This window comes from Channa argus, chromosome 10 (assembly GCF_033026475.1).
Source record: "Channa argus isolate prfri chromosome 10, Channa argus male v1.0, whole genome shotgun sequence".
In the NCBI taxonomy this organism is placed as follows: domain Eukaryota; kingdom Metazoa; phylum Chordata; class Actinopteri; order Anabantiformes; family Channidae; genus Channa; species Channa argus.
In genome coordinates this window covers 6,481,703-6,508,308 of record NC_090206.1, presented here as the reverse complement: position 1 = coordinate 6,508,308, position 26,606 = coordinate 6,481,703, and the positions used below count along the sequence as shown (strand labels likewise).

At 39.0% G+C, this 26,606-nt stretch overlaps 1 protein-coding gene across 5 annotated transcripts in view; it reads right to left on the bottom strand.

Moving 5' to 3' along the window:
- aff2 (AF4/FMR2 family, member 2) overlaps positions 1 to 26,606 on the bottom strand; it is a 126,708-nt gene that overhangs the window by 41,635 nt on the left and 58,467 nt on the right. For 4 of the 5 annotated variants that reach the window (XM_067518716.1, XM_067518715.1, XM_067518718.1 and 1 more), the window contains 5 exons: positions 14,632 to 14,676; positions 11,776 to 11,862; positions 10,375 to 10,411; positions 9,116 to 9,176; positions 2,514 to 2,568 (listed from right to left, as the gene is read on the bottom strand). In XM_067518716.1, the coding sequence (XP_067374817.1) occupies positions 2,514 to 2,568; positions 9,116 to 9,176; positions 10,375 to 10,411; positions 11,776 to 11,862; positions 14,632 to 14,676 (285 nt within the window). The remainder of the gene's footprint in view (positions 1 to 2,513; positions 2,569 to 9,115; positions 9,177 to 10,374; positions 10,412 to 11,775; positions 11,863 to 14,631; positions 14,677 to 26,606) is intronic. The other variant, XM_067518717.1, reaches the window with a different exon arrangement.

The window sequence follows — 26,606 nt, the reverse complement described above, 5'->3', positions numbered from 1 at the left end:
ACAAAAGACACAGTGACAATAAACAAAACATTTTCTTGAAAAAACAAGTTCTAATCTCCGGTGTTAATTGTATGATCATCTCTTGGCAACACTGTGTTTTTATGCTTTTTCAGTAAAGCCATATTTTGGATTAATCATCCAAAATGTAAGGATGTATCCAGACTTTTATCAATCACATGTAGCATGTGGGTTGTATTCAGCAGATCGATGTTTGGGTCTTTAGACTAGCTTATAGTCCACACTTCTGCTATATGTTTGTTGACATTTGTATCAGCAATGAATCCACCACTTCCTTTGCAAAACCATGCCCAGCAGACACAATGCATAGTTAGGAAAGATAGTTTGACTAAATAGAGTTCACCAGAGCCAGGCCAGCTTTAGATTCCATTAATTTTAAGCTCTAATTACAATCTCCGACCCTAAACATTTGCAGCCTAGCAAGTTACTGAATGCCAGCGGCAAATAAATCAACTAATGCCGATCTGTTTAGCTGATACATCACTTTTCTCACCCTGTCTGTCTCATGCGTGCACTAAAAGAAAACCCTAGTGTCAAACAAATATCTCACCTCAAAACTGCAATTTAAACTTATTAAATGACTTCTGTTGCTTGTACATATAGGACTATTTAGATGGATTTGATGTGAGGCTGACATGTTAACTTATTTTAAAAGGAAAGCTAAACTAAATTATAACTCAGGTTATGGTTTTGTAAATTTGTGCATAAAACTATGTCCATGCCCCTTAAGTTTAAGATGAGTCATCAAAATGATGTCAGCGTTATACAGGAAGACACATAAACTAATATATTTTCCGCATATATATCATATCATATTTCTTTTTATACCTACTCTTTTCATTCAGATACCAAGAATAATAATCAAGTCCTATGATTGAAGAAAGCAACTTGGTATAGATTGAATGGACCTTAGCTATCTGTAATGAACAGATCCACTTTCAGCATAGTTATTATAAGTGAAACCACTTTAAATGACCTGCTATGATTTATAATTATGACATCTACCATCATGGTAATTATACAATCAGAAGGCTAGTTTTTAGGGGATGAGAGAAATTGGTATCTTTTCATTAACAGAAAATATCTCATGGACTCTTTGATGAGTGCTGATATCAGTCTGCACAGTGGGGAAGGGGGCAGCAGCACGACCCCCACTGACTGCTTTGAACTCATCTCTGGCATCATTAGTGCATGATGATAGTGATTAGAGGAGAGAGGGCCACCATGCCAATTTTCATACTGAAAAACAAAACAAGAGGAGCAGGATAACTGCAGCACACATGTGCCCCGGAGTAATGAACCCAAGCCCAGTCAATAGACACTTAAATAAAAGAGCTAAAACACTAAAAAGCGAGGAGGATGCATCCTTTCCGAGGTCTGGCAGCCCATGACCCACGGTACAGCTTGTATGGCTTTTCAAAGGTTCACATATTGACTTGTCGTTACAACTACTCTTGTACCGCTGGAATAATGAGACATTTCCAATAAAATGATGATCACTACATAGCTTGATCAATGAATAAAGCAATTTTAATGATAACGATGAAAATGACGCTGCAATCAGCTGTTGGCAAACATTGACTTTGAACTTGATTTTGGATTAGGTTATGAATTCGTGGTTAGTTATTGCTTACACTTTAATTAAGCGTATTATTTACTTTTATTTTATAGATATATGTATTTATTATAATTAAACTTATTGTGGTGTATACGCCCAGCATCAGCCATGCAGATGTGGATAAGTTACATCAGTAAACTATAACCGGTATTTTTAACGAGAATTTACAGTTAATTTTAAAGCACTTTTTGACTTGAAGATTTGAAGTTAAATTGTCTTGGGGTTATTGATGAACAACATAACATTTAGGACAATGTGAGATTCAAGGTTAAATTAAAAGTATCCAGTTGAGAAATTATGATGACATAAAACACATTTAGATATTTGTAATTATTTACTAAAGATTATAGAAGTGGTCTTTACATTGTTTAGTTGAAACCTACGTGAACGTGTGTTGTTCTTGTTCAACCTTCTCAGCTTCGACATGCTCACAGAGTGAGCACAATGCTGACGGCTGTGTGTAGTTGCTCAGTGCGCTGGTGGCTGGTGGCATTAAAAATAAACATAAGTTGGAGATCTGTGCTGAAAGTGGGTGTGCTGGTAAAAAAACGGGGGTGGAACACACTCGAAACTTCTCTGTGTTTTGGGCTGAACAATGTTCTCCGAAGTTTGCTCGCCAGGGTGAAGATACAATTTCTGAACTTTTAAAATGTGAAGTTCAGAGAGCAGGTACAATGTACATATGATGATGTGTCTTTTTTGTTTTTTTTTTTGCTTGGTTTTAAACAAGTAAATGTGTTAGATCAGGAATCACAACAGTGTCACCTGTTCTGAAGCCTTATGGCACATTTGCTTTGAGTGTGTATTGACGTGAATGAAGTGAAGGATGATGTGTGTATGCAGATGAGAGAATGGGTGGACGGCAGAGGGGGCTCACCTGCTGCTCTGCCTCTTCCTCATCGCTGCTGATCTTCAGGTCATCCTCCAACATTCTGCACAGAGACAAAAGGACACGTATTACTGCAGCCCTGACCTCCTGTCTGCTTGTATTATGTCTGATATCCCGTTTGAAGAACCTTTTTGGCAAAGGAATTAATTACACAGCAAACGCAGCACTGCTCGTTCATGTTGGGGAATGAGGAAGCGGACAGTGGATGAAGCACTTTGCTGATTACCAGATGTTCGGCTTATGGAACTTGGAGAGTGAAGCCAGATTGTTTTTTCACCTGGAAACTTTCTGTCTGACAAGCGCTGACCTACAGCCAAGAATTCTTTGGAAACAAAGAGAACGTGTTCAGCTGAGATCAGCCTCTCAGTCGGGGCTGGACGTGGGATATATCAGGAGTTTCTGATTGGAAAGTGAACGTGCTCGTGGCTACGTTGCGTCCATTAGTTGTGTTTGTTTGTTGTCTTCAAATTGAATATAAAGATTAAAAAAAAACTATATAAGGCAGGTGTATCCGAGCTGTGGCAGTTGATAACATGACCTCCCTCATGGCAGCACCTGCTCTTTACTGCAAAAATTATTCAGTATTTTTGTGCTGTGCATTGACAAGTTCCCATGTTTTATTGCTTTATATAAACCCTCACACACAAACTACTGTTATTTTAAGCCGCCACTGCTATTGTTATGACAGGAGAATCCCCTAAAGGGACTTTTACTGCCTCACAAACCACTCTTGTCAGTGCTTGCGCCGCTAAAAAAACACTCCCCAGTGTTGCGGTGTTTTCAGATGGGACTGTACAAGTCGTGAATAACTGAAGCACAATAAGAAAAAGCTTTGCAGATAAGGGGCACAGTGCAGCATGTGGTGATGATAGATATGTTTGAATGAATGAATAATGGATTCATATTTTATTTCATAATATGGGGACAGATGGAGAGAGGGAGATAGTGAGTGAGATGGAGATGATAATGATGGGGAAAAGAAGACACAAGTGGAGAAAGAAAGGGAGATGGAGGTTGAATAGAGAGAGAGGAAAGACTCAGATGCAGGAGAGGGAAAAGCATCCATGAGGACAGATGCAGCTGGGTATAAATGAGCTATGGACTGAGGCATCCATGTCACGCAGAGCTTAGAAAGCACAGCATCAAATTCCTACAAGGTGCAGATGCTCTTAATCGCCTTCATAAAAATAAGGTCTTTTCATTTCATAAAGCAGAGCTCCATTACTTGCAGAAGTTTATCTGAGAGGCTGTTAATATTTTCTAATGGCAAATTATAGCAACGATCAGCTAATGACTTAGTGCTTCACACTAGGATGCAGAGACATTTAGACAAGTACTCAGACTGTAAAAGAAAGCACATATAAATACTTCTCTACTCCTAAGGTGACAGGTCTCCTGTCAGTGGGTTTGTGTTGCTGTCCAAACTCACGGTCTTAATTCAGCCTCTTCCTGCCTGTTGCCAAGATGTGTTTAAGATAAAAATATGGTATCTAGTATCTACCAACTAGAGCTGGTCCACAGGGAAAAATGCTTTATCACAATAAAGTATTGTATAAGTATATGTATATTGATATTCACATTGTTATCACAATTTAATCCAAATTACTATATTTAAATTTAATGTGTTTCAACACTTGGTTTATGACACAACTTGCAGAGGCTTGATTCCAGCTAATTTGGTGCCAACTCATTTGTAAATGACAGAGTAACATCTCTTTTCAGAGTGACCTCTTCTTAAAACTCTTGTGTGCTTTGCCTTACACCACATGTTATTGTTCACAGAAACAGCACATATACGAAAAAGTGACCGTGCAACTAAACATATGTGTATATATTTATATATGAAGTGATTTATTATTAATATGACGATACAATATGGAACAGTGCTAAATGAAAACATACCCATACAAATGTTTGATGAGGTCACAAGGCAAAAATGTCAGGGACCAAGGATGCAAGTGCCAGAACCATAGGTGCAAACATCTGAACAGAAGTAAAAAGCTGAATACTACTCCTATGGTGGTGGTATACTGGTGTACTGTAAATACTGTCGTTGACATCGTTAGTGTATTCCAGCAGAAGGTGTTTCCATAAAGCACTAGTTACAAACACGTGTCCTCACTCTTCGGAAGCTGAATGTAATAATTATGCAAATCACAGTTACACCCTGTTACACCTTGTTTAACATGATTGCTATGATTGACAGCAAACATAAAGCCAGTTAGACTACACCAATGTTACATATGTGTGGACGTCTGATCCTAATGTGAGTGGATGAGCGCATAAGGAAATGTATGCTCTCAACTCGCTTTTCTAGTTAATAGGATTTCCTTCAAATTTACTCCTAATGTGGCCGTATGGTCCGCAGTGAATTTGAAAGGGATTACTATTGAATGATTTTTCTGTAATGGTCAGACATAGCAAACATTTGGTGAGGAATATAGCAATTAGCCTTAACAACACAATTACACTCGAGTAAGACGAGGTAGACCGCTTCATTATCCTGAACGTTTTACGCTGTTGAGCATCACAGTGAAAAGAGAGAATAGTCTAATAGCTGCAGGAAACTAGGTATTGTTTTTAACCAATAACAATTATTTCACCCTAATAAACAAAGTAGCATTTATGTTTAAATACACAATGGGACAGAATTACACCTTGGGGCATACAATAGTAATCAAAGGAAATAGGCTTATCGGCTTTGGAAACAAAATAGTGCAACAAGCCACAAAAAGACCTACAGCTCCAGCAAAGAGCATCCTAACGGGAATATAATTAACTATTAAGCTACTGTGCGTCGCCCAACAATAGCAAGAGAGTCTGCATGCTGACCTGAAACCAGTGCAGGAAGACTCATTGATTTACTTAAGTACATTAGCAAAGTAGTAGAGTGGAGTAACAGCGTACTAACTTATTAGTTCATAAAATACTTCAAGTACTCAAAGTAAAATGAATCATGCAGAATGGCTTCTTAATTCCAATGTATATGATATTGATTACTGAACAGTAACTACTGATGCATTATTGTGTTCATCATTTTAATGGTGGAGCTGGTAATATTAAAGCTTATTTTAACACGATTATACACACATTTGATGATCATTTGTTTTGAATTAAAAGGTTTTCAAATTGCTTTACTGTACATGGTGCTGGGTAACTCAATTCATCAAGTCATGAGTGTAGTGTATCTGAAAGTAACTAGTAACTGTAGTTATTTAAATAAAGTTGCAGAGTAAAAGTACAATGTTGACAGAAACATTAAATATTCAAGTAAAGTGGAATTCTTAATGCAGTACTTAAGTGAATTCACTTACTATCAACCCTCGTCGAGAACTAATCAAGGCATTCAGCTGATTTACAACAAATTAATGTCAACCTTAATTTCTCCTAAATTTGCAGGGGGCTTGCATCAGCGTTTGGATATCACTCCTTTTTTTTATTTTTAAAAAGCTTTTTTTGATATTACACTCGCCACATTTTCTCTTCTATTTAAAAATGAGCTTTCATCAAATGTATAAATAATGCATTTTACTTGGCACTTGAAAACCCTCATTAGAGGTAATAACACAGGAGTTGTCATGCAGACCTAATTTTAATGGATAACATGACAGTGGAGCAAAAATCCTCTTCAACAACAACACTGAAAAGATATTAAGTGAAAAGAAGCAAAACATGGTGCAAAAGAATAACAGTTTTCTTTTTTTGTTTTTTTTTTTTTGTTTGTTTGTTTAAAGTCCTACTTGTGTCTGGAAGCAGATTCATGCAATATTCTGATTTTATAAACAGATTAATTTTCTCCAGTTTGGTTTCACTGGTTTGCTAAGGCCTAAAAAAAAACCTTAGTTTGTGTGGATGAACAAATTTCTCATTCTTGCAGGGTAAACAATGGAGTATATTCTTTCATAACAGAACTTTCATATTTTAAAATTAAACTATTTTGTTGACAACTATTGCTGGCAGATTAGACAGTGTTAGCCGGGTGATTTAAAGTTGGCAGCGCGGCACGATTAACAACGCCTTCTCCAGATGTCTTTTTAATGTTTCAAGGCGAGTGGTCTGAAAATAACAATTCCGTGAAACATTCACATAATCTCTTCTCGAAAAGATGGAGACTAACCAATCAAGGCACAGTAACACCTAACACCACTGCTGGTTTGCTGGATTTGGTCAACAAGGTCCTTCCATGTCCCAAATGAAGTGATTGAGATTAGACATTTTATCCAGCTAAGCCACAGCACCACATTTTCAATATAAGCTTTAATAAACACAATAAAGATAATAAGTACTAAGTACTAGGACCACTCCCATTCAGAGTATTTAATTTCAAGATACTACTACAGTACTTGCATTATGTCTTGTCCAAGGAGATGTCAACGTGTGGGCAGAAGGACATGGGAATAAAAACCACTGATTCTGCGTTTCATGGACTAAAGATATACAAACTTAGTCACGACGGCAACATTTAATGTTTCAGAAATATAAATATTATTTATCACTAGTTTCTTCCTTCATTAAAACTGGAACAAGTTAGCAACTTAATCAAAAAAATAACATTTTTCTAAATGTAGATAGATTTTTCTAATGAAAAAAAACATTGTGATGATGATGAGTTGCATTGCAAAAAGACAGGAGCGGAGTTGTACATACAAAGTAAGTGAAACCCAGGAACTCCTGCTAAGCCAGTACTAAGGCCAAAAGACTTCTTTACAGGTGCTTTCTGCAGCTCCTTCACAGCACGTCTCGTCTTTGCAAAGCTTCAGTATTCAAATGTTCACCGATACCAACATGTTGTTAAAGATCAGAGAGAGCAGAGATCAGTGATGCGTGTTTAGCATATGACTACATGCCCATTAAAGACTAATGTTTTGTAGGCTGATTCAAAACCTCTGTGACTGAGCAAACAACATTTTACAAAATGACATCACAGAGCTGTGATCGACATGGAAATGAGTGGTTTGTCCTGTCTTCTTCTTATTCTGTGTTGTCACCGGCTTTTAGGACTAACCTCTGTGTTTGACTATGCTGTACAACCAGGGTTGTTGGGGCCCAAAGGTCCAAACAGGACTAACTTCCAAACAGTACAAGCTAATAAACAGATGATGTACTTTCACGAAATAGTGCTGTTGATCTTCACTTTTTTTAAACTTTACCCAATGAAAATAGTAGCTAATAATCCTTCTTACACTTTGGAGTAAGGCCACGTCCTTCTGTAATATTATTTGAGAAAAACACCTTTTGCTTCCTCATTATCATGTAAATGTTCTTGTTGTGATGCATCTTTTCTGAGACGTCTGCAGTGTGCTCAAATATGTATTTAATTAACTTGAATTCTTTGTTTTTTAATGATGTGAAAAATGTCTAAACCTCAGAATTGAGATAATTGCTTTTCATACTGTCCCTCAAACCCTAAAAGTAAAATAAGCTTTCGACATTTCCGTACAAACCACCGCACTTGTGAGCTTTCGAGTCTATGAAATACTACCAGAGAAGTGTCATATTAGCTCATTGATATGAAGACATCCCACCTCCTCACATGTTGCACGGTAAATAGAAGTTGCACTGTTAGCCACCTTTACAGCTACTCTGCTGTGTGTGTGTGTGAATTTGTGTGTGTGCATACGTGTGTGTGTGTGTTAGAGGTGTTCAGGGACAGTACAGAGTATAGTTTGCCTGTGTTTTGAAAGCATTCAGAGTTCAATAAACCCTAAACAGCTGCCCCTAGTGTTACTCTTTACAGTGTAAAGCACGACATGCTACTACTAATTTCTTCGTAGGTACTGCACAATAACCATTTTGCTTGGCCCTTATTTCCAGATACCAATTTGACTTGACAAGGAAAAACAACCTCTTTGCTTTCTGCAGTAACCAGTTTTGTTGTAAACATACTGTGTCTCTAATACACTGTGTCTCAGTAGCATTGTAGCTACAGTGACTTTTCACCAACTGAGTCGTAGACACAAAATAGACAAGTTCAACCAAAAGTGACATACAATCGAAGACCGTGGTATTTCCACTATAATAATGAATACACCAGAAGTCTTCTGTCTTAAACTACTTTGTCTTGCATGCAGCATGCTGTATGTTTAAACAAGTTTCTTACCCATTTCCTCTTGTGATTTGGATTTTGGAAATTTTAAAACTTGTGTCCATAAGGTTAGAATTGCAAAGCTATAATTGGGCAATCACTGTCCAAGAGAACTGTTGATCTTTAAAACAAATCATTGAGCTTGTTGTGGTCAGGCACATGATAAATCAGGGCCGTGAGGCAGATTTACAACCCAAGATTTCTGCCTTTCCAATCTTACCCTGCTATGAATCCTGCTGTACAGCTCTGTGACTGAGGCAGAGTGGGCCGCAGCCAGAGATGTTGCAATGTGCTCCTGGCCCACGTTAAATTAATGTAGCTGCACTTTTCTGCTCTGATCCACACAATCTTTTTTTCCCCTTACCAGCAGTGAATTTCATCCAAGAGTCAAGCTTAATTTTACCTTGAGGCAAACGCAATGGCAGCAGGTCAGAAATTCACTGTTTCTCTCTCTCTGTTTGTGTGTGTATGTGTGTGTGTGTGCAGGAGAGACAGGTATACTCACGACTTCTGTGGTGCAGTTGGTGGTTTAGCAGCAGGCTTGTTAGCTGATACAGTACATCGCTCTGCAACACAACAGAGGACATAGTATCACTGGTACACATTGTGTCTTGGGTGGTTTTTGTGCATTGATTAGTGTTAAACATGTAGCCAGAGTCAAATAACTGTGTGTGTGTGTGTGTGTGTGTGTGTGTGTGTGTGTTTGGTTTTTGCTTTGGAAAAATGACTTTTGGTAAAATAAACAAATGTCCTTTCACAATAAAATATTGACTAAAATGTGCAAAAACCTGAGGTCACAATTTATTTTCCCAATTTAGAACAGAAGCCTCTTTATTTTACAAAATTTCAGTTTGGTACATCACAAACATCTCGAAGCACGAAAAGCTGAGTAGTACCGATCCCGCAACAGCACACGAGAGCTTTCGATAATGATGCCAACAATGGGGGTCAGAACTATTGTTGTACTACTATTGTGCAAAATGTATTAGATGTATGGTATTGAGCAACATACTGATATTGACATATCACAAGAATTCCCAGGGCAAAGTGAAGTAAAAGACCCCCTGACTAAAAGAGACACAAAAGGACTACAAGGACTATTATATTATCAAGAAAATTACATCTAGTGTTTTAAAGTCTGCTCGGTCCATTTGCACATTGCATTAACTTTTCCTAAACAGGACTTTCAGATATACATCTTATGTCAGTGCCAAGGGGAGATGGGGTCTAAAAGTCAAGCCAATGGGAAACTTTTCTTTTAGACTATTTTGTCTGGTTGAATTCCCCCCAGATTTTACAACAGAATGAAAACCATCAACGCAATCAATAGAAATTATATGCTGTATGCAAGATAAGAAATATATTAGATGCTATGTAATAGTTTTATCACCAGTTCAAACACGAGCAGCGGATGAATAAAGGGAAGCAAATCACGGTTTAGCGTATTTTAGTCCTCAAGTTTAAATGCAGAGAGACAAACTTTTGTCCTTTTGTTCTTAACTCTACTGTAAATAACAGTCAATCAATCAAACCACATGAGCTGCGTGTCTGTGTGGAAACTCATGCTTGTGTGATTAAGTGTTCGGGTAAACAGGGAAAAATAAAAGCCCAGGTTTGCAAGACTTTAATCCTCCCGCGGCTATGAATTCACTTGAACATCAGCTGCTTTTCTCACATTTCTACTGGGTGGTATTGCCTTTACGGCCTCTCCAGTGTTAATTATCGCAGAGCTTGTGTGCGAGCGTCGATTGCTGGGAAACTTACTCTGGGTGTTGTAGCCTGAGGTCACATGCTGTGACTCCTGGAGACACGGAGAGAGTGAGAGAGAAAGCCAGAGGAAGATGTGTTAAATGAATAAACCAACAGATGTCATTATTGATTTCACAGCAGCACAACGATGCCATTACACAGAATTCAGATCTTCTCATCTCCCCGCGTCCACACTCCACCTCATTCTTACATGTCACTGCCAGGATTAGTGTGACGCCGGAGGCTGGAAGCGAACAGTCTTTCCTAATTCATTAACTACTGGGTCAGATTTACTGCCTCTGTGTTTACGCTGCTTTTTTCTTCCTAGCCTATTATGAGCGATACATAAAAGTGGAAGAAAATACCACCTGTTGTTTTAGTCAGAATATTACTGCCATTTCTGAGATGAATGCTCAATATAGCATTTATGGTGGTTTTCATGCGACACACATCCACACAACTTAAATTACAAGCTGTCATAAAGTGTTTCTGGTCTTCCTCTGAAGTGGCAATTCTTTGGTGTCCGCTTTTATGGCGTCACTTTTTGTTACTCACTGGTCTTTTTTTTTTTCTTCACCTCACGTCACTGACATCTCCTGTCAAACAGTGTGGGTGGAACTACAATTTCATTTCCTTAAAATTACTGCAGTTGAACTTTATCAGGCTTTTTGTAACGGACGTTATCTCTGTCTTTGCCTGCTGTGAAAACATTTTTGGTTTTGTTCTTTCTGTTCATGCCATGGCGTCTTCTCAAAAAACACAGAAATTGACCAAGAGGAAAATGGAAAAGCTTTCATAAACCGAAAGTACATTGGCAGCGTTTCAAAAGATTTCCCTAAATATTTAAGATGCAAATTTGTAGGCCGTAAAGTACAGGCAGCCATAGTGCACACTTGTGCAGTCCAGCATCACCACTCCTCTCAAGAGCGTGTCCACTCTCACACGGCCGTGGACAACAAGTAAGGAGGTGAATTAAACAAGCGATACTTAATTATCACTGTAATTCCTTTAGCTGTCACTCACGCCACTGCACAGAATGAGGTAACAGTAATGTGATTCTATCACCGTAATGTCTGCCGCAGTAAATTTATGAATCACATCTAATTTGCAGACTGATGATTTTCAGTGACGAACTGCAGTTAGTTTTATGATGAGCCACCATCAAGTGAAGGAGTTTAAGTGAAGGTTTGTGGACTGTTTCATATCTTTTTCCCACCACTGACTCACTCACAAATAAAGGAAAATGACGTATTCAGAGCTCAAGTAGAGAACATGATTATAACATTTGGGAAAGCACATTTCCAAGCAATTAAGCCAAAATGCATATGCACTATTAAGCCTTAATGAAAGTGGATAGAAAACTTTTACTTTGGTAAAATAAAAGTGTCTGGAGTGGGCTGTAGGACTTATACCAACCTTGTTTGGGATGGGAAACTTGGTCTGGTCAGCCTTCCCAGGAGTGTGTATGGCTGTGAGAGGGGGAGGCCAGGAATGGGTCATCTCCTACACACACACACACACATACAAAGGCATGTTAGCTCAAAGTAAGTAACAATGTACGTCATGTAATGTTTGTCAGCCCTTGTATGAAAAATACCAAATGAATAACAATAATGACTTAAGTGGAGCAAATTTAAGCAAACGTTTACAACATCCCTGAAGCAGAGCAGTGGAGTCAGCATTCAATCAAGGTTGTGCTGAACTGTCTCCATCAGAGTGGACTTTTAATATAACTTATAGAGTAAACCGAGAGGTGCGTGGGGAATTGGTGGCACACCAGGGACCGGTGAACTAAATGCAGAGTAGTTGAATTACCAAAAAAAAAAAAAAAAGAAGCTGACTCCAGTCAGCTGCATTACAACTAGGCAGCAGCAGCAGCAGCAGAAGCAGCATGTTTCCATTACTCTAATCACAGTCTACTCAGTAGAATTCGAGTCTCAATATGCAGAAGCTTCAATTAGTTACCAAAATAAGCAGGTGTGTGTTTGTATTTGTCCCATGGCTATTTAATCTGTTAGGTAGTGGCTGTTTCTGTTTCTCACAAACATAATGTACTGTGTTTACCGGGAAGTCTGCACACAGAGCAAAGTGGATGTCTTTCAGCCCCTTTCTCTTTCTTACAAACACAATCGTGTACGCGTCATAAAGTTTCATTTTTTGTAAACCTTAACTCAATCTACAAGATACATCAGTGTTAGTCATTACAGTCATCTGTCTTAAGAAATGTAAACACACACACACACACACAAAGCTCCCAAAGGTCACTAGTTCAAAAGGTTTGAATGTTTGCGTATATTACAATTTCCCATCATACAACTCAGCGCCCCCTATGGAGCAGATGACTCATATTCATCAGATGAGTCATGTTTTTGTGTGTGTAATGGAGTCTGTGTAGGAGTAGTGGAGTGTGTACAAGTGAGCTGCATAGTACTGACGATTTCCAAGTGTGGTCTAGTCCACATATATGTGTGTGTGTGTGTGTGTGTATTTTATGTGTGTGTCTGTGTATATTGGTGCCTCTGTTTGCCTTCCTTACAGTCATGACGTACTTGCCCTGACGACATATGGTGGGTTGCTAGGCAACTCTTTTCTGACATCATCTCATTCCTCCTAGAAGAGTTCCTGTTTTGACAGACGGTACCCCTGATGGTGTGTGTGCGTGCGTGTGTGTTCATGTGTCTATAAATGTGTTACTACTGCCATTGTGTGTGATTAACTCAGTCTGTCACATTTATGCGGGCCCACATGTCACTGTGATTCTCCCATTATGGGGGGATCATCTCATAATCAGGGTTGCCCCTCTGTCTTTGCAGACATGTAGCAAGACGACACTTGTTGTTGTTAATGCCACTTCAACAAAGTCTGTGAAGAAAGAGAACGAACAGTGGCAACAGAATTTAAGAAAGACGTCAAAGTATCAAAAAGTCTTTCAAAAGCCAAAACTATATGAATGGCTACGTAACTGCCACCAATTTTTGTGAAATGGCCCTTTAAATAAAGCTAAACTATTAGGGTACAAATAAGATAACGGACACTGAGGTGTTTAGTTGGACAAGGTAGAAAGGAAGTAAAGGAAGGTGAAGCCTTGAAGTGCTAATTGTAAACCTATTCATCATTGTTCGATTTTTTTTTATCATTGAAAATATAAGCGTACATATTATCTGCAGCTCCATTTGCTCCAAGATCGATATAATCTAGAGAAGAATCAAAGGCAGTTTGAGCAGCTTTTCTTTTTTGCTCAATAGCCTTGATACACTCTTTTACCTCGAATTGTGAAAACATCCAACAACAATGTTTCTGTGACAACCAACTTGTAGCTGTGCCATCACAGAAAGGGAAAAATGAACCACAGGCCTCTGTTCCAACTCTTCTCACCTCACATTCTGAACTCCCTGATCTTTCCACTTGACACATCTAAAATCCACACACTGAATTCAATAGTGCACCGATATTATTGACAAAGGCTTTTCATGCAGCTCACAGCACACTATCTGTCACACAGCCTGTTGGCCAGAATATTGATTTGTGAAAGGGAGAGAGAGGTGAATGACAGAGGGCAGACAAGGATGAACAGAGGAAGATAGACATAGAAAGAGAGACAGCACGGTGAGTGATATGACAAAGGAGAGAGAAGCGATAAATAGAGAGGAAGACAGAACGAATGACGAAAGGGAGACAGAACCTGACAGAGAGCAGTCAGAGAATGTCCTTGTCTTCCTAGCTGCACATCTTCTGACAATTAGTGGGAAACCCTTTCTGTTTGGACATTACTCAGTAACAAAACAGTAAGACGGGGGAGAAAAAGATTGGAAAGTGTGGAAAAAATGTGTTACTTGATGTGATGTTGATGACATGCAGAAAGGAAAAGATGAAAGGAGGGTAAAAGATTTCTGCATGAAGTCATTCTCCAAAAACAAAAACTTGTATAATCCTCGACCTGAGCCAAAAGATTTCCCTCTTTTTCTCCTTGTGCTTTTTTTTTTTCACTGTTTATTTTTTTCTCTATGCCCCCTGTTTTCTTCCTCAAATCAGACTCTCTGGAGAGACACAAAGGTCTTTGTGAGCAAACAGAAAACAGCTGATAATCAGTGCAATTACTCTGTTTGTGTGTGTGTGTGTGTGTGTGTGCGCGCGCGCGCGTGTGTGTGTGTGTGTGTGTGTGTGTGTGTGTGTGTGTGTGTGTGTGTGTGTGTGTGTGTGTGTGTGTGTGTGTGTGTGTGTGTGTGTGTGTAGGTGTGTGTGTGTGTGTGTGTGCCCGCCCAAGCAACGTACCCGCAGAATCTCTTCAACACAGCTGGAGTCATTTGGTAGGCTGACCTGGAGGAAACAAAGGAGGAAGACAAACAGACTTCAACACTATTTTTAGCAGCGTTACAACATCACTGTTGTACATGTACAACAACACAACTGAGGTGAAAACAGAGAAAACTAAACCCAACTAAAATCTTAATTGACATTCTCCAAGCCACGCTCCTTGTCAAGCTTTCCTTTCTTGCACAGCAATCCTTGTGTTGGTGGTAAATTTACCATTCGAAATTCTTAGATGTATGGTGGATCTTATATATTTCTAACTACACTTACTCTCATTATGTGTGCGTGTATGTGGGCAGATAAATGTAATGCTAAGACATTTAGAAAGCTCAGATATTTCAGTTCAAAAAAAGCCATGAATGCCTGTGGTCTGGCCTGTGTTTTGTCAACCACGGGGTCATTTCATCTTGACAATTCATGGGTGTGACTAGAGTTTTATTTAAGGACAAAGAAAGAGGTTGAGCTCGAGCTTATACATGCAAGTGCTCTGATTGAATTTACCAGTTCAGTGGCTGCAGACTGCTAATCTGTGTTAACATGTGCCCCTGTCAATAAAGGCTCTCATTGAACAGGAGTGATGTGGACCGGGGGCTGAAGTGGCATTGCAGCAGATCGTACAGCTGTCAGTTCAGGAGTGCAAATATAACTATTTTAAATGTAAACAAAGATGTCCAACAATTAAAACTCAAATTCTAACACTAAAAATGATTTCAACACATATCAAGAGAGTGAAGTTTCTGTGGCTGGAAACTCTTAGTTCAGCCAAAGGACATTCTGTATTGCTGCTCATTCAAACTACAGAGCTGCTCTTGTATTTATTTCAAACAAACCATTATTGCTGCTGTTGGAAACACATGACACACATTGTTAACTAAAACTTACAGGACACAAGAACAAATGTCGGTTACAGGATTATCGATTCCAAGAAATAATTGAAAACAAAATAAAGCCGTTTGCTGGGCCTGATCTTGGCTTGGATCTGTCCAACAAACAGGCTCATTAAAAAAAGAACTAAACTGAGGAAACGCCAAAGGAAAAGGGAGAAACACGTAAAAGACTAAAAGCTGGTCACTGCAGAATTCATGTCTAACCTATTACAGCACCATAACCTCGGCTGCACACTACCACTACTGGAACAATTTGGTAATCGTGATGAGGGGGTTGACATCACATTCGGTCTTAAATCAACAACCATTAAAAAAAAAAAACGAAGTAATAAAAGTGATTTTAATCGGCGTGTGTGTAGACAGGGTCAAAACTGTTTGAGCTCACCAGTGAGACATCCATCGTACGTCCTTTAGACATGATCTGTCTGTCCTCCACACAGTCACATTGCATCAACATTAGATTAGACAGTGAGTCAGTAGGAAACCAGAGTGGGAGGATGAAGACGTGAGCTTTCCAACAAAAGATTCAAAGCTTCTTAGGAAAAAAAATTACCATATTTTAAGATATGACAACATAAAGAACATGGTCCACTTAAAATAATCTTTTTATAATAAGACATGTTCTATAAACTATTCACAAAAACTTACTGCAGCTTTAACTCTAGTTTTTATTTGTATTTGGTCTCTGCTGATTCCCAAGAAAAGTACTTGGCTCCTGAGCTTGCTGCTAAATTTGTCTGCTGTTTGGTATAAGGCAGGTACAGTTAGTTTTTCGAGCATTTCTGCCTGCAACAGCTGCCTCCTGCCACTGAAAATGATGCTAATGAGGGTAGTGAGTGTGGACCAAAACAGTAAAGCTGATGTCTGTAAAACTAAAACAATGAGCTGGCTGATAATCCTCTGGGTATGTCACCGTCAGCAAGACTTTTCTCACCAAACCGTCATTCTTTGCACCGTTAAACCAAAATATTAATTATTGCAGCACTTAAGACTTATTTCCTGGGCGGCATTTAAATTGATAAATAATTAGGAGACTTGTGATAAAATACCATGTATCATCAGCTATGTGACATAAAAAAGGAAATTGAAGTTGACAGTGTACTAGTGGAAAAAGAATAAAAGCTCCGAAGCTCCTCAAAAAGGTAAATAGTCTGCACTTATATTGCACTTTTCTACCTATTGGCACTCAAAGCGCTTTACTGTGCTTCTCATTCACCCATTCACACACACACACACACACACACACACACACACACTGCTGGGGGAGTTGCTATCTAGCTGGCCAACACTTACCGGGAACAACTAAGTTGGGATTCAATGTTTTGCTCATGGACACTTTGACATGTAACCAGAGGAGCCGGGGATCGAACCAGCAACTGGGGGGGGGGATTGGTGGGCAACCGCTCTTCCTCTACTTCCTGTGACTGTGGCTCATTTATAAATGAAACACTGTAAATCGAAAAGGTTACACGCAAGACATTAACTTAATTTTGTTTGGGTATCGTGTAGTCAGGTATTCCCCTCTAATCTGACACTGATATTTGTCTCTTTCTGTATAATAAGACATGTTTGTCCCATTCCAACAGCAGCAGATCCTTTGGGCAAAATAAGACACATCCTGTGTTATTTCCCTAATAGCTGCAGAGTATGTGGTGTCATACTTGATGAATACAAACAAGAGCATTTAAATGTGATTTCCCAGCTCAGTGTAAAACACAGCTGACGGACAAAAATGGAAACCCTCACATGATTTTAGGCTCGCTGGGTCTGCCTATTTCTGTCTCTATCCATTCGTCTATACATCTGTCTCTCCTTGCCTCGCTTTAACAGTCCCTGTCCATCTCAGCTGTGTTTAGTTCACTGGAGCATAACACTGACACCACCAAGGTTTGGGATTTGTTTCCTGTTTTTGTTGCGACGGACCTTTAAACCAGATGGCAAACTGGAAGTATTGTAATAACCATCACAGCACTTAGTCATTGCAAAGGTAGAAGTCTATTCCCACGAGTAGAAACTGGCTTCAATGGAGTCTAATGGACATGTGACTCTAACATGCTATACTGTATCTGCACTGGTCTCCTAATTGATCTTACTGCGAAGATCACGGTTCATGTCAAGGACTACGGGATAGAGAGAATTTAAAACAGAAACGAACGATGAATAAGAGCCTGAGAGGAAGTCTGCAGGAGTAAGGACAAAATTCAGAGAGAAAACAGACACCAAAGAAAAATGACAGAGGGATTCGGGGGGAAAATATAGCCGAGGCAATTACTGAGGCAGAAATCATTTCTCTCTGAAATAGCTGCTCCAATACATATATGTCTACACACACACACACACACACACACACACAACCTAAAGGCTGATAGATTCTGACATAGACAGGACCATGTGAATACACAGGCACACGCAAGCTTTTAGCCACAGTCACATGTAGATACAATTATGGTTGCAGCTAGATGTTGGTTCCATTATTGTTTAGTCTGCTGATTTTCCTTTATTCTTTGGCTTAAAAACATGAAAAATTGTGAAATTTTTTCAAGGTGATATTATCCGATTATTTGTCCCCACCAAAATAATATCTAGTTTACTAGTTTGGAACAAGGGAATAAGTCACATTTCAACTCTAAAACAAATTTCATGAATGTTCAAATAAAAAAACAACAGCTAGTTACTTTTGGCTGTAGACACACACTGTGTATACACACAGTGTTCAGCTCACATTTATCTGACTGAAGCATAGAGATGCAGTGATGAAAATGAATAGCTTTCCTTTTTAAAACATTGAATATAAAAGTAATTTGTGGATGTATTGTAGTGAGAATTATTATCCTCTGGTCATCTAGTCATTTCCAAAGGTTGCTCCTTGGAACACAGCCTTTTTCAACAGTATGTAATGTATCTTACCAAATCCATAAAACTCCCTAAAGCTCTCCTCTCAAGTCATTATTCGTATGTTCTAGCTATAATCCCTGTTGTCTAAGGCTCATGGGAAATGGTGTCTTTTTTAAAGGCTGCTACAAAACGATGTTAGACCAAGTAAGTGACATGACATACTAGTGCTGCGTACTAAGGTTTTTTTTTTACTAGCAATGTTGGAAATCTCAATTGTGTTTTGAACGGGGGTTTTCATAAGTTCTGATAATGATGTCATAGATCCAGACCCGCCCAAAAAATCCAGATCACAAAAATGATGGAAAACTGTTTAGTGGTCTAACTCCACAATGCAGTAATACGTAGGTAGTTCGCAGACTTTTCATGTTTTTCGGATAAACATGAAAGTGAGTAGACACTTAATGGCTGTACAGCCGATTACGAACGTGATTTGGTCCTGATGACTGGTCGGACCGCGTTGGTCCTGCTCAGTGTCAGTCCAGCCTAGTTGGTGAGAATCGTTGGGTGTTTGCCGTGTAAAGAGTCTAGTCTTTAGTCTCAGTCGCTGCCAATTGTTCTCACACAGATTTTTTTAAACATGTTTAATATTTATGACTGTTATCGGTGACCAATGATGTCACAACTGAAGCAGACCTACAGTGTGTACAGCTGTCAGTGAACGTAGCATCAATTTACCTTCATTTCCCTGAAGAAAATAATAAAACACTCCAAAGGGTAATATAAATCAGTATTAATATCCTGTTAAAGGTAGAATTAACAGGCACTTGATACAATATATTGGTGTGGCAGCCAATAAACTATAGAGTGCAGTAAGGATGATGTATTAAAGATGATACATGGATAGACACTAAGGTTTACTGTACAGCAGCAGCTCTGAGCATACATTCAATACTGGGTGAGATATTCAGAAACTGGTTGAGTCAGACCAAGACTGATTTAGAGATAACTGCAGCTAATATGCTCACTGGCCACTTATTATACACCTGTTCGATTGATCTGTAAAATTCTAATCAGCCAATCACATGGCAGCAACTGAAAACATTTATGCATGTAGACATGGTCAAGAAGACAATCTGCTGAACTTCAAACTGCTTAGTTTGAATGGAGAAGTAATTTAAGTGACCTTGAACAAGGCATAGCTGTTGGTGCCAGACAGTCTGGTCTGAGTGGTGCAGAAACTGCTGACCTACTGAGGTTTTCACACACGACCATCTCTAGGGTTTACAGAGAACGGTCTGAAAAGCTGATAGAAAGACAACACACATCGGACCTTGAAGCAGATTGGCTACAGTAACGAACAACAGGAAACTGAGACCATAGTTAATAAGAGCTCACCAAAACGGGACAATAGAAGATTGGAAAATGTCTGATGAGTCACAATTTCTGCAGCAGATGGTGTCAGAACTTGGTGTAAGCAACACGAAATCATGAATCCATGCTGCCTTGTATCAAGGGATCATTTAATCACGACAGCCTATCTGAGTGTTGTTGCTGACCATGTCCATCCCTTTATGATCATACAGTAGTGGACCATCTACTGATGGCTGCTTCCAACAGGGTGACCATGTCGCGAAGCTAAATCATCTCAAAATGGTTTCTTAAACATGAAGACGAGTTTGCCTCCACAACCACCCGGTCTCAATCCAACAGAGCATGTTTGGGTGGTGGCAGAACAGTGCAGCCAACAAATCTAAAAAGAAATAACAGTGTGCAATAAGGACCAAAATCATTAAGGAGTCTTTCCTGCACCTTGTTTAACTTATGCTATAAAGAATGAAGGTATCTCTGAAGGAAAAAGTGAGTCCAACCCACCACTAGCAAGCTGCACTGTACATTTTGAAGTTGCCGGTTCAATTGAGTTTTACAATTTGGACCCATTTGATCCTTTTTTCTCCGACCACAGATGCAAACATTCTAAACAAAATTTGAAGGGGCAAAACAAAAAACTCTATTGACAGTTAGGATTTTTGTGTTTAATAGAAATGTGATTGTGAGGACAGCTGCTCCTGGTCTGAGGGATTTTAATTCTAAAATTGTAAAAAAATCAGCGAGGAAAAGCTTTCGTGTTTCATGTTTAGAAACAGTTTAGAAGAGCTAATTACCAATTTTACCTAAATTATACACAGCCTCAAATCAGAGACTGGAGATCACACACACATATAATTTCTGCTGCTGTCGGCGTGAGTCACACAGTACAGCAGTACTGACGTTTCTGCAGAACTCACAAGATTAAACTCATAATTATGATATTGTTGGGGTTTTTTCTCCTAGTGTAATGAAATTATTTTCATGGATGGAAAGTGGCCACACTCAATATAACTGAAAGTCTGAGGTCTGAGTAGGTTTTATCGCAAACAAAATCTTGGTCCAATATTAGCAGCTACATTGCACTTCAACACCTATACGTCCTAAATGAAGATAGAGAAGTGTTTTCAGATAAGTAGAGTAGGTCTTTGAAAAATTATCTATTATTGTTGTAGTTTATCCAATATTTTGTTTTGTAATGAACTTTAACAAAGACCTTTTCCTATGAGCTCAGGGCTTCATGGGCTAAACATCACAGCTTGACGATACCAGCAGGACGGTGAGAACCCACTATTGTTATGCTTTTAGAAAGCAGAGATTAAACTAAGATTAAACTAATTTTAGATTATAGTTTCTAAAGAAAGCTTTAGGGAGATTTATGGACACGGACAAAACCATGTAATGAAACCTTGTGGAAAGTGCTTCATTTTTTCACAAAATAGAGTAAGAAAATGCTTGAGGCTAGTCCAGACACGACGTCATGACTTCAGATCTCTATTAAACACCCTTGACCACACGTATTCTGGGAAAAAAAAACGATTGATTGCCATTATTATTAAGTTGATGCTTTTAGCCTAACGAGCTGGATGTTTCGACGTGAGCATCTAGCAGCCTTTAGTGGCTCTGCACGTCAGGACACATCTACATGGGCTTCTGATTCGGCTTTGGCAGCTGTCTCTTGTTTTTAGCAGCACTATCCATACATCCATCTGTAACCACTTACCCTCTGTAGGGTGGCCTACAGCCTGTCCCCGATGTCAGAGGGCGAGGGGCGGGGTACACCCTGAACAGGTCACCTGTGTCCCTCAGGGCCAACACAGAGAGGCAACCATTCACATCACATTCACGCCTATGGGCAATTGAGAGTTAACAATTTACTTAACATGCATGTGTGTGGACAGTGGGAGGAAACACACAAGCACAGGAAGAATAATGCAAATCTTGATGATATTGGTGACTATAAGCAGTCATTTCTTGCTAAAATCACATCTTCATCACCATAAAATGATGTGATAAATCTGCTTCATCTCACACAAAACTCGACAAACACACACACCTGAATTTGTGTGAACTGTGTTAGGTTTAAAAAACAGATGGTTCACAAAAAATATGTTGAATAGTTGGGCATCGAGTGATTGGTTTAAAGTAACATGGAGAACAACAGCCTGTATTATACCTGCGAATACAGAGGGTGGAATTCAGTGAAAATTGCATGTAAAAAGGAGCTTGTTTTGTTTCCACATATAACATGAATTATAGCCTCACACTCCATTGTGATTGTTTAAATGGATGCTTATTACATTAATTTGTCATATTAGCATGAAGCCAGTTTACACTCCACAAGCAGCCATCTATAAAATTGCATAACAAACACGCTTAAAGTGATTCCACTCAAATGATTTCTTTTTATATGCCTGTGTCTTTTCATTTTTCAAATCCACCAGTGCCTTGTTTCTTTTGTACTAGAATTAAAAATCATTAAGAGGTAATTATAGTAATGTGTTTAAGACTGAAAAAATAGGCTTCCCTCTCTTTGTATATGTGTGTGTGTGTGTGTGTGTGTGTGTGTGTGTGTGTGTGTGTGTGTGTGTGTGTGTGTGTGTGTGTGTGTGTGTATGTGAAAATGAGATGAATGACTCAGTGAAAATATGTGGGATGACAAAATATGAATTAATAAAACCACCAAAAGATATACAGTCTATTCATATCGACAATAAGAGAGAGAGAGAGAGAGAGAGAGAGCAATTGTAACATTTGAAACATTTGAGTTGGAGATTGGCAGTAACAGAAGAAAAGAGAGAAAGAAGAGATACAAAGAGATTGAGAGAGGATAATGAGCAAAGAAAGCAAAGATATGCACAGACAAAGTCAAACAGAATCAAATCTTGAGGCTGATGAATGTAAACACTTTCTCCTGCACTATCCTCTGAGAGCTATTAGCTCATCCTCTTCTATTTCTGTTTCACTTTAGAACTATTTTCTCAGTAAGATGAGGAAAATGTTTACTTTTCTGGCTAAATTACACAAAGAATGTGAACTCTGCCTTCTAAACCCTTCCACAACACCAGAGAGGGAAAACTGTGTCACAGAAAAACACAGTTGTTTTGACGTAATTAAAAAAAAAAAAAAAAACAAAAAAAAAAAAACAACATCAAGAAAAGTCAAATGATGTTGAAAAAGAAAACTGTCTGTCATCTAGTCGGTGCAATTGAAGTTTCGAGTCATATGTGATTCAGACTGAGGTCCAACAGTGTTTGGAAAATCTTCAAGGATTTTTTTGTCCACAGGCTTCTCGTTTATTCAGTTTCATCTGCTCCTTTTATCATCCATATTTCAGCTGTTTACAGAGCTGGAGTGACCACCATCACTAGGATTACCAGCATGCTACACAGATCACAAGAATTGCCCTCAGAGGAAACTCTGTGTGTGTGTGTGTGTGTGTGTGTGTGTGTGTGTGTGTGTGTGTGTGTGTGTGTGTGTGTGTGTGTGTGTGTCTTAGAGAGAGTGAGCATGTCTGCATGTGCCTAATAATCTGAAGATTATTGAATAAATGTGAAAATTTGTCTACCTCCTCATGTGGCCTCTAAACATTTCATTTTTCATTTTCATCTAACAAATTAAAAAGTGAACTCGTTTCCTGGTTCCTAACGTGGCTCATACAAAGAACTTTATACACATTAGCTAAAGAAACTAAGTGGTTTTCAGTCTGCTGCTGTGCTCACTCTCACGCGGATACAGTGTATTTAATCATATCTTGGCGAAACTACTTGTTAGAAATATTGAACATATGGATGGACAAATAGGAAATTGATTTCTCAGCAGGAGTGGATTGAGAGGCTTCTATGAAAGCTTTTCCTTCATTATAACTGCCAATAATAGGAATCACACCCAGCATAAGCTAACTGCAGCTGCTGCTTTAAACATTTTGGAGGTGAAAAAACATACAGGAAACTTTACCATGAGGTGAAAACACTGCAGACCTAACTGTCGTGGTGGCGTGTGTTCACTAGTGCACTGATCTATTTTGGGTGAAGTCACAGATGCAACATTGTTGAACTCACTTTAAACTTGACCCAGAGAGAGTGCATAACATCGACCCATTCGTTTTCCTTTAGTCTTACCACACTGGGCCGAATATAAGACTGTATTTTCGAATCCCCAGCCAATCAGGGCCTTTCTTTGTGGAGTTTGCGTGTTCTCCCTGTGCTTGCCTGGATTTCCTCTGGGTACAACTGTTATCCTCCCATTGTCCAAAGACATGCACATTAGGTTAATTAGTGACTCTAAATTGCCTGTAGGTGTGAGTCTGTCTGTCTGCATCTGTCTCTCTGTGTTGACCCTGAGATAGACTGGCAACCTGTCCAGGGTGTACCCAACCTTTCCCCCTAGGACAGCTGGGATTGGCTCTAGCCCCCTGTGACCCTACGTAGGAAAAGCAGGTAGACATATCAAATCGCTGAATTCCGTCTGAAACGCTTAGTGACATTTATTACAGTATTCTCTGATACTGAATTCATAGATATCATTGGTTATAACCCATTTGAATTTTCTCTTAAATGCTGCAAAGCTAAGATGGTCAGGAAGGAACTTATATTTTCATAACCTACTCATTCATTACCTAATAACCTGCCTTAATGACTATGGTATTCCAATTCTGTCTGGATACCTTTTTACTGTAAACTAAAATATTTGCAATAATTTTGTTATTTCTTTTATTGTTGACCGTGGATCTAAAATAATAAAAGCAATCATTTATTCAGAGTAGCTTCAAAATGTGCAGTATTTTTTTTTAAAAGTAGGTGTTTCGGACTGTTGGAGGGTTTTCCTATAATTAAGATCATGAGAAGATTTCCAAGTTGTGTATGAACAAAAGGCTCATCACCCTTCAGTTTTCATTCAACTGTTTTGAGATTCTCCCGGCCCTGTGATGGATATCCATCATGGTGTCACGTCTTTCTCTGCTGTGTTCTGCTACACCAACCGCTGCTGCCTCTCAGCTGGGGACCCCATTCCCAGCATTGCCACAGTAAGAGCCTGGTAAAAATGACTACATACAGTAAACTACGGCGCACAGACACACGTTCCAGTTACCTTCCTCTTCCTCTCATCTCTTTTCATTTGTTTTTCTCTTCCTAACGCTCTACCACCCCACACTCTACACACACACACACGCACACACACACACACACACACACACTGGAACCCCTCTTCCTCTTCATTCTCTCTCTCCCCTTTCCCCTCCCTCTCTTTCTTCACTCCGTTCTCCCCACATCAAGCTGTGGAGAGGCAGATAAGCAGTTGATTTACCATCCAATTAAATGTCGTCATTGAAACATCGCCTCAAATAAGCCAGTCGTTTTCACCCTTCACTAATTGGCCTTCCACTAGCATGTGCATGTGTTAGGACGGGACTTTGGCTTTTTGTGTGCACCTAATGCTTTTACTTAAGACCCACAGATTCAGATTAGGGTTGTTCCTTACTATAGAAGAGGGTCATTTTAAGTTCAATCTAAGAAGTATAAGTGGATCTTTTTTGTCTCTCCTCCTATTTTTTTTTTCTTTCTAAACCCTATGAACCAAGTTATGAATTTTGGTATTAAAAAAAGTCTGAAAGCTCTGTTAATGAATATTTACACATTACCACAGTATAAAATGTCATTTTAAAAGAGTCACTCAGTCAGAAAACCACAGCTAATTATCACCCACCTCTGTTGAGAGGCTAAAGCTCCATTGAGCTTTTAGCCTATTGGGCTAATTATTTAGATTTTACATGTACATCATAGAATTTTAATGATTTAGTCATGCTTCACACAAACTTTGTTTTAAGCATTAGCATGCAGCTGTTTAGCCAAAAAAAAATGTGATGAACCCACCCTGGTGCCCACTCAATGGCAGAAAAAAGGTAGCACACTAACTAGGGCCGACAAGTGCTTATCATGATTTAATAACCAAACCTGTTTTAAAGGAGCATTTATAGTTAACTTACATTTGTCATGTGACCAAAAAAAAAATGATTGAAAATTGATAAGTGTGAACTGTGTAAATATACTAATCTTACAGTAAATCTTAAACCGGTTTGGTATTGATATAATGACATCTGAGACTTCAGCTTCACCTGGACTTAGCTCTGATTTAAAGAAGTTCATTTACCTTTATTTCCCTATGTAGCCTCCATCTAACATTTCCAGGCCCGGGATGTCAATTTTTTTGGTCTTTTGTTTTTTTAAAGTCCAACTTTTACTTTTGTTTAAAAAGTGAAAGTTTCCAGTTGATGCCATATCTGTTTTAATACAGCAACACACTTCTGTTGTCATAGGATGTGCAGGTGTGTCATGAAGTGTGTTTCCCCTCCGTTGTTGCGTGTGTGCTACTCTACTTCCAGATTGTCAGAGTCTAGAAATCTGTGATTAGTGGTGGAAACAGTCTTTAAGTGTGAACTGCCCAGTCTTTGTTAATCTTCAGGTGCAGAGAGGTGTGTTTAACATTTTTCTATTCCTTTCTCTCTCTCCCTGGCACCTGCGCGCGCGCACACACACACACACACACAGAAGCACTGAGAAGAGGGTTTTTATAGAATTTTAATAAATCCATGGAAAGCAGTTTCAAAACTCATTGATCAAACATTTAACACTGACTTAGCCATTAAAGAGGGCGAGAGAGGGAGCGAGGAGGATAGATTGAAGAAAAGGCGCTATGATCAATGCCAGTGGACCATATAATTGCACCAGGAATGGGTTAGCTGAAAACATTAGCCTTGTTTTCTGATGGATCACATCCTGCAGCCAGCTAGCCAAGCTAAACGCTTCAATCTGTATTAGTATGACCCAGAGTCATTCATCTAAAGGAGCT